Raw genomic sequence first — 8,645 nt, 5'->3', positions numbered from 1 at the left:
TTCCCTCCTCCTCCTCCTCCTCTTTCTCTTCCTCTGTCTCTTCCGGCGAGGTAGATAAATGACACGCGCGCGCACACACACACACACGATCCGAAAGTATGCTATCTGCGGAAACCTACACACACACACACACACACACACACACACACACACACACACACACACACACACACACACACATTAAGATTCCTGCACGAAAAGTTAGGTAGTGTGTCGCGCTGTATTCACACACAGCGCACGCAAAGTAAACGAGAGCTGCTGCGGTGTTGTTATATTACGAAGGAAAGGGAGAGTTGAGATGCAAAAAATAAATAAATAAATAAATAAATAAATAAAAAGTGCAAATGTGTAGAATTGCTGGTAAAAAAAAAGTAAATAATTGCGCTAAATGATAAGAAGTAATAAAGCAAACTGATAAATGTAAACACAAGTAAACAAACATTTCAATTCACCTGTTAAAAAAAAAATAAATCAAATAAATAAAAAAAAACATATGCACGTAAAATAAAAGAAAAAAAGAAAAATTGAATAAAAACAAACAAATAAATAAACAAATAACCACGTACAAGCACCTAATTACCTTCATTAAGCTGTAAAGTCGAAACTACCACGAGAAGAAAGACTATTTAGACCCTACCAATCTTTACAGCAAGTCTCCTTTCCACAAGTCACGCCTTTAGACTGTCGACAAAACCGCTCTTATTCCCTGGCGCCTGACGGGTGACAGTACGGTGGCAGTGAAAGGCGAGGCAACTGAGTGTTAATACTACCACCACCACCACCACCTGCACCTTGACCCCGCCCCCTCGGCATTCCCTCATCAACGCCTCGGTTATTGCTTCACCTCCCGCCCCAGGACCGTATTCTGAAACACCTCTGCGCCGCGCCCCCACTACATTCCTGTACATTGGAGTGACACGCGGGTTCTCAAGGGTGTTTTTAAGGTTCTAGGGGCAGATTAACTATATTTCTGCAGTAATTGAAGTGATGTGGGTTTTTAAAAGGTGTTTTTTTTTTAAGGTTTTAGAAGCAGGTTAACTAAATTCCTATATTAATTGAAGTGACGGGTTTTTAAAGGTGTTTTAAGGTTCTAGGGGCAGATTAACTATATTTCTGCAGTAATTGAAATGATGTAGGTTTTTAAAGGTGTTTTTTTAAGGTTTTTGAGGCAGATTAACTAATTTCTATATTAATTGAAGTGATGTGGGTTTTAAATGTGTTTTTAAGGTTCTAGGGGCAGATTAACTATATTTCTGCAGTAATTGAAATGATGTGGGTTTTTAAAGGTGTTTTTTTAAGGTTTTTGAGGCAGATTAACTAATTTCTATATTAATTGAAGTGATGTGGGTTTTAAATGTGTTTTTAAGGTTCTAGGGACAGATTTCTACATTAACTGAAGTGATGGGTGTTTTTTTAAGGTTCTAAGGGTAGTTTAACGAGATGTCTACATTAATTGAAGAGATATGAGTTTTAAAGGTGTTTTTAAGGTTTTAGGGGCAGATTAACTAGATCTCTACATTATTAAAGGGAGAAGCACTCTTGAGAACCTGGTGAATCACTTTTGTGGCTTTTGAAAATAGTTGTGGTGAGAGAGCAAAGCATTTCTGAATATATACGGGCCTCTCTCTCTCTCTCTCTCTCTCTCTCTCTCTCTCTCTCTCTCTCTCTCTCTCTCTCTCTCTCGTCACCACAATGAGTAAAATATGATGACAATTGAGCAGCAAGTACCAAGCTTTCACCCGCCTCGTTTGTGAAGGGAGAGGGAGAGGGAGAGAGGGAGAGCGAGGGGAGGTGGTGCAGGGAGAGGGAGTGTTATGTAAGGCGTCACGGATGGAGGAGGAGGAGGAGGAGGAGTAGAAGGATGTCACAATTTGTATAACGCGCAATACGAAGACTGAATGTAGTGATTGTGTGTGTGTGTGTGTGTGTGTGTGTGTGTGTGTGTGTGTGTGTGTGTGTGTGTGTGTGTGTGTGTGTTAGGGATGAGTGATTTGTAATGTGTTCACAGTAGTAGCAGGAAAGTAAGAACACTAGTACTAATATTACTACTTCCACTACTACTACTACTACTACTGCTACTACTACTAATAATAATAATAATAATAATAATAATAATAATAATAATAATTCTACTACTACTACTAATTCTTCTACTACTACTACTACAACTACAACAACTACTACTACTACTACTACCGCACACCAGCACACCACACCACAGCACACCTCACCCCTCACCACACACCTCCCCAATCTGATCCCTCACTGCCTCCACTAACCCTCCACCGTCCCTCCTGCAGGTGCTGGTGTTAGCGTGCGCCGCTCTGGGCCTCACATCGGGGCTCCCCAAGGCATCCCCGTCCCTCTTATTCAGCAACCCACACAGCGACCACCCACACACCTCTGCACACCCACACACCTCTGCACACCCACACACCTCTGCGCACCCACACACCTCTGCGCATCCACACACCTCCCCCTCCGACGGGTACTCCTATGACGTGCCCAAGACGCCCTTTGGTCTGCCCGGGGAAGCAGCAGACCACGTGCCTAGCTATGAGGAGCCAGACACAGGTTACCTCCCCCCCCACGGCTCCTCTCCTGTGGGTGGTGACTTCGGCTTGTCCCTCGACGTGTCCTCCTTCCAGCCCTTCACTGGCCCCTCCACCGCCAGGCCATCCATAGGTCACGGCGGGTCCTCTCTCTTCCTGCAGTCCACGCCCCGCCCTCCCTACGGCTCCACCACCCCAGGGCCCTCATACGTCCCTCCCACGGCCTCCTACGGTCCCACCACGACTTATACCCCTCCCCAAGACTCCTATGGCCCTCCCCAGGACTCCTACGTCCCTCCTAAAGACTCCTATGTCCCTCCTACAAACACTTATGGCCCCAGCACTCCACGTCCTACCTATGGTCCCACCACGACTTACACCCCTCCCAAGGACACTTATGGCCCACCTCAGGACACTTACACCCCTCCCCAGGACACTTATCGCCCACCCCAGGATACTTATGGCCCTCCCCAGGACACTTATCGCCCACCCCAGGATACTTATGGCCCACCCCAGGACACTTATGGCCCTCCCCAGGACACTTATGGCCCTCCCCAGGACACTTATGGCCCTACCACCACCTATGCCCCTCCTCAAGACTCCTATGTCCCCCCCACAAACACCTACACTCCGCCCACTCGTCCCAGCTATGGCACCACCCCCACCCAGAGCTATGGCCCGCCTACCAGCCCCACCTATGGCCCCACTACCCCACGCCCCACCTATGGCCCACCCAAGAACACCTACAGCCCACCCACCCGCCCCACCTATGCCCCCACCACTCCTTCAAATAGGTATGGCCCGCCCACTCGGCCCACCTATGGCCCTTCCACCACCCCATCAAACAAGTATGGCCCTCCCAAAACCTCATACGGCACAACCACTGGCCCTAGTTATGGCCCCACCACCCCATCTGACAGCTATGGCCCTCCCACTGGCCCGTCTTATGGCCCCACCACTCCTTCCAATAGCTATGGCCCTCCCAAGAACACCTATGGCCCACCAACTCGTCCCACTTATGGCCCTACCACACCTTCTAACAGCTATGGCACCCCAACCAGCCCCAGCTATGGCCCCAGTACCCCGTCTAATAACTATGGCCATCCCACCACCCCCTCCAATACCTATGGCACCCCAACAGGCCCTTCCTATGGTCCCTCCACCCCCTCCAGTAACTACGGCGCCCCTAGTGGTCCCTCCTACGGCCCTTCCACCCAGGCAGGCTTCGGTGTGGCTAGTGGATTTAGTGGAAGTGGAAATGGTCTTGGTGATGGAGGATATGGTGGTGGTGTTGCTGGTGGATTAGGTGGTGTTGGTGGTGGTGTTGGTGGTGGTGTTGGTGGATACGGTGGTGCTGGTGTTGGTGGTGGTGTTGGTGGTGGATTAGGTGGTGTTGGTGGTGTTGGTGTTGGCGGTGGTCTTGGTGGATACGGTGGTGCTGGTGTTGGTGGTGGTGTTGGTGGTGGATTAGGTGGTGTTGGTGGTGGTGTTGGTGGATACGGTGGTGCTGGTGTTGGTGGTGGATTAGGTGGTGTTGGTGGTGTTGGTGGTGTTGGTGGTGTTGGCGGTGGTGCTGGTGGATACGGTGGTGCTGGTGTTGGTGGTGGTGTTGGTGGTGTTGGTGGCGCTGGTGGATACGGTGGTGCTGGTGTTGGCGGTGGTGTTGGTGGTATTGGTGGTGTTGGTGGTGTTGGCGGCGCTGGTGGATACGGTGGTGCTGGTGTTGGTGGTGGTGTTGGTGGTACTGGTGGTGGTGTTGGCGGCGCTGGTGGATACGGTGGTGCTGGTGTTGGCGGTGGTGTTGGTGGTATTGGTGGTGTTGGTGGTATTGGTGGTGTTGGTGGTATTGGTGGTGTTGGTGGTGTTGGCGGCGCTGGTGGATACGGTGGTGCTGGTATTGGTGGTGGTGTTGGTGGTGTTGGTGGTGTTGGCGGCGCTGGTGGATACGGTGGTGCTGGTGGTGCTGGCGGTGTTGGCGGATCAGGGTCTGTTGGTGGCGTTGGTGGTTACGGCGAAGGGCGCGAAGTCCACGGTGGATACGGCCAGGTGAGTTAACAGGACAGGTGTGGATGAGTGTGGCTGCATGTGATTGGCTGATTAATTCATCTAAGAAGTATGATAACATGTGATTGGCTATTTAATTCATCTAAGGTGGTAAGATAATGCCACGCTAACTATCCATGTGCTAACTGCTAAACTGTTCATCATCATCATCATCATCTCATTCTTTCACCACCACCATCACCAAACAACTTCCCTTGACGGTCTCCGCTACACCCACACACCATCTGACACCACGCCACCACAGCCACACTCAACCACATCTAATCTCCCTCATCTCCACTTTCATCCCATCCACTCTGCTTTCACATCAACGAAGCAACAAGAACCACGCTTACCTTTGACCAAGAACCATTATTATAAACTATTTCTCCCTTGGCCGCGTCCCCAGAGTGAGGGGTGGCGCCGTGTGCGAGTCTCCCCCAGTAGTTTCTGTCCCTTGCGTCTTCCTCCGTGCCTCCCATCCTTTGCAGCTCCACCACAATGCCACCCCTTCATTTCCTTCAACCAATTGTATTCCACCCACATCACTGCTAACACCACCCCTCTCTGTCTCTCTCTCTTTACCTATCTATCTCTATCCCAACAGGGTGGTATGCCTTTCAACTTCGCTTACGCCGTCAATGATGAATACAATGGTAACGTGCAAAGCCACAACGAGGACTCTGACGGCAAGGTGACAACAGGCCAGTACACAGTCCTTCTCCCTGACGGACGCACTCAGACAGTCAACTTCCGCGCGGATCACGAGAGAGGTTTCGTGGCTGAGGTGAGCTACGACGGACAGGCGCAGTACCCCTCCCATGCCCCCGGGCCTGCTGTCACCTTCCGCCCCGCCGTGGCCCCATCCCCGCTCCCCGACGTGTACCAGTCCCCCTCTTCGCCTTCCCCGCCTCAAGTAGGGTACAACTAACGCCGCAGCTCAGTTTAAATGCCTTCAAATACTCCTCACTACACGTACCCTCAGCGTGTAGTGACCACCCTCCCCCGCGAATAGCGAACCTGCGTATATTAAGGTCTAGGTTTATATCGAACTCCCGCCCCTAAGCAACGCGCGCTAAGGAGGACGGGCCGCTCTGTGTCAAGCTTCTGCAGGTGTTGTTTGTTTGCATCCCGGCCGAGTATGGTAACGAAAGCTTTATCCTAAGTAAGTGTGCTGTATTCCTTAAGTCACCCCTCCCACCCCACACTGGTAGAAAACGAGCGTAAGACAGGTGAGCATTCCAAGGTGCGATAATTAATATGATTTTGCTGGTCAATTATTTTTGTTGCTTGTTTTATTTTCTCTCTCTCTCTCTCTCTCTCTCTCTCTCTCTCTCTCTCTCTCTCTCTCTCTCTCTCTCTCTCTCTCTCTCTCTCCCGTATTCCAATGCTTCCCTCCCCCCTCCACCCCTTTCTCCAACACTTATTATGACTACAGGAACCATACGTGTTGTTTACTTAAGTCGAGTCCCAGCGAGGCACAAAATAGTTAAGTTATCAAATACAAAAAAAAATAAAAAAATAATAATATGTTTGTGTTTTATTATTCACCTCTTCCTCTCACACTTCATAACACAGTGCTTCTCCTCTCCTCCTCCCATGTTCTTTCCTTCCTCTCACACTTCATAACACAGTGCCTTTCCTCTCCTCCCATGTTCTTTCCTTCCTCTCACACTTCATAACACAGTGCCTTTCCTCTCCTCCCATGTTCTTTCCTTCCTCTCACACTTCATAACACAGTGCTTCTCCTCTCCTCCTCCCATGCTCTTTCCCTCCTCTAGTACTAATAAGACTTCTTGCATTCATTTCAAAGTCATCTATGTACTCTCTCAATTCCTTGTCACATTTTTCTTGCTTCATTCATTGTAAAGTTCATCTCTATATGTATTTCTCCATCTGCACCAACACGCTGCCCTGGATATTTAAAACAGTCTCTCTCTCCATGCAATTTATGGTTCAAAGCTACAAATATATAAAATAAATAAATAAATAAAAAACAATATAAAAAATAGCTTCGTTTACCTACCATATGCCTTCCCCGCACACTCCATTAACAACACTCAATTTCCTTCTCCAATGCATCCATTTAAGACACCTGGCTAATAGTAACCCTGATAATAACACCAGCAAAAACAAATATTACGATATATATTAAGTAAGGTGCAGTCTTTCTCAGTTCCTTCGATCCTGCAGCCTTCCAGTAACAATAAAGACAGTAACAGCAACAATAATAGCTGCTACAAATTCTTACCCAGCATTAACAAGCATCAAGACAGCGGGAAGCAAAGTGGCCAAGAAGTGAGCAGCCACGTGTTCTCTCGCTCATATCATAGTTTACCACCAAAGATCTCCGTTTTCTCTCAATATTCTTGCTAGTGTACGAGAGAAAATGCATTTAAACCCTTACTTTGGGGTACAGTCATTCAATTTGCCTAATACACGAAAGAATTCAAGGCTTGTACCATCAGCACCTACCCCACCCACCCCACCTTCCATTTCCGGGTTCGGTTGGCAGTCCTGTCGTTACTTGATCAGCATGGATTAACCCTTTCACTGCGATACGAAACAATTATCAGCACCAGAAGTAATGCATGAAATCTTTACAAGCATCTACAAAAGCATAGATTTTACAATTTCTACCAAGTTTAAAGACTGGAGGTGGCTGCAAAACAAGTGAAGATGCCTCAGAGTGATAAGTATATATGAAAAGATGTACCAAACAGCAGCCAAAGCTAAGATATGAAGGAGTCTACACAGCGGGAATGGCAGAGTAAGAGGAAGGGGGTGGGGGTGGGGGGTGAGGGGATAGGGGGGCCTCTTCTTGCCACTGTGCCTCACTCCCCCAATGTGTCTTCCAGATCCTTCACGATATTGTCACTCCATCTGTACCTCAGCCCAACCAGGGGTCGTCTTCTTTCTACATAACTTAACCTAACGTAATTGACCTAACCTAACCTAACCTAACCTAACCAAACCAAACCTAACCTATTTCCCCGTTCAGTGCCAGTTTTGGTTGCCTTTCTTTATAATATTCACAATAACAAAATCTCTCTCTCTCTCTCTCTCTCTCTCTCTCTCTCTCTCTCTCTCTCTCTCTCTCTCTCTCTCTCTCTCTCTCTCTCTCTCTCACCTGCATTCATTTCTTCACAAGTCCCTTCATTCACTCACTCGCTTCACGCATCCAAGGAGGACCACTACGGTCAAAAATAATAGTGCTGTTGGGAACGCCTCCCCGACTGGCTTGCGAATCTTTGGGCGATCCTCGGTTCCTACAGCAAACTAACAAACACCGGTGCACTCGTTCTACAGGATACAAGGTAACTTCCACTGGAGCCTGTCTGAAGTGCTCCAAACACGCCCAAACGCTCAACCATTCAGTCCCAGATTAATGGGTTCACCTCACCTCGTCACGCCGCGCCACCAGCCCTTTCACGTGTGCCAGTTGTATTATGTTGCTTCATTTAATAACTACATCAAGATACGAATAAAAAATAAGTCTTGTGGAAATAACCTTAGCCTACTCATTTCCGGACATAGGCTTCTTGTTTATCAGTAAAATATGACACTTTTTTTTTTTTTCCTATCGTGGTCTATACAAAGAAGGAATCAGCTGTGAAATTTTATGAACTCAATGAATCTCTAAATGATGTGAAAATTCCCCGTCTCACAGGATTTAGTCGATGAGACAGGTAATATGTGGCGTTGAGATAGGTGAATTTTTTAACATATACCGAAGTTACCGTAGTCTATTCATTTCCAGCCATTAACACTGCGTTTCCATTTGAGCGATAGGTTAGGTTAGGTTTAGGTTAATTCAGTTCATTAATTTCATTGCTAATCCCTTTATTGTGCAGATCGTCTTAGAAATAAAAAAAAAAAAAATGCACAGAAAAAAGGTCAGTCTCAAAATTGACAAGGTTATTCCCACAAAACCATAACTTTTTTTTTCGAATCGCAGTTAATGACCTCAACTAATCTAATTTAACCTTAACCCTCCAATGAAAACGCTAATGTTACTTCAATATTACCCCGAAAATCTATATATTTCTA

At 47.5% G+C, this 8,645-nt stretch overlaps 1 protein-coding gene across 1 annotated transcript in view; it reads left to right on the top strand.

Annotated features, from left to right (window-relative positions):
- The window catches only part of LOC135092210 (pro-resilin-like), an 8,263-nt gene extending 2,297 nt beyond the window's left edge, over positions 1-5,966 (top strand). Inside the window, exons 2-3 of the mRNA XM_063990539.1 lie at positions 2,301-4,598; positions 5,203-5,966. Coding sequence (XP_063846609.1) covers positions 2,301-4,598; positions 5,203-5,526 — 2,622 coding nt within the window. The 3' untranslated portion in view covers positions 5,527-5,966. The remainder of the gene's footprint in view (positions 1-2,300; positions 4,599-5,202) is intronic.
- Positions 5,967-8,645: the final 2,679 nt, after the last annotated feature.

This window comes from Scylla paramamosain, chromosome 39 (assembly GCF_035594125.1).
Source record: "Scylla paramamosain isolate STU-SP2022 chromosome 39, ASM3559412v1, whole genome shotgun sequence".
Lineage (NCBI taxonomy): Eukaryota > Metazoa > Arthropoda > Malacostraca > Decapoda > Portunidae > Scylla > Scylla paramamosain.
Note: the sequence above shows the minus strand (reverse complement) of the source record. Positions and strands in the feature narration are given on the sequence as shown.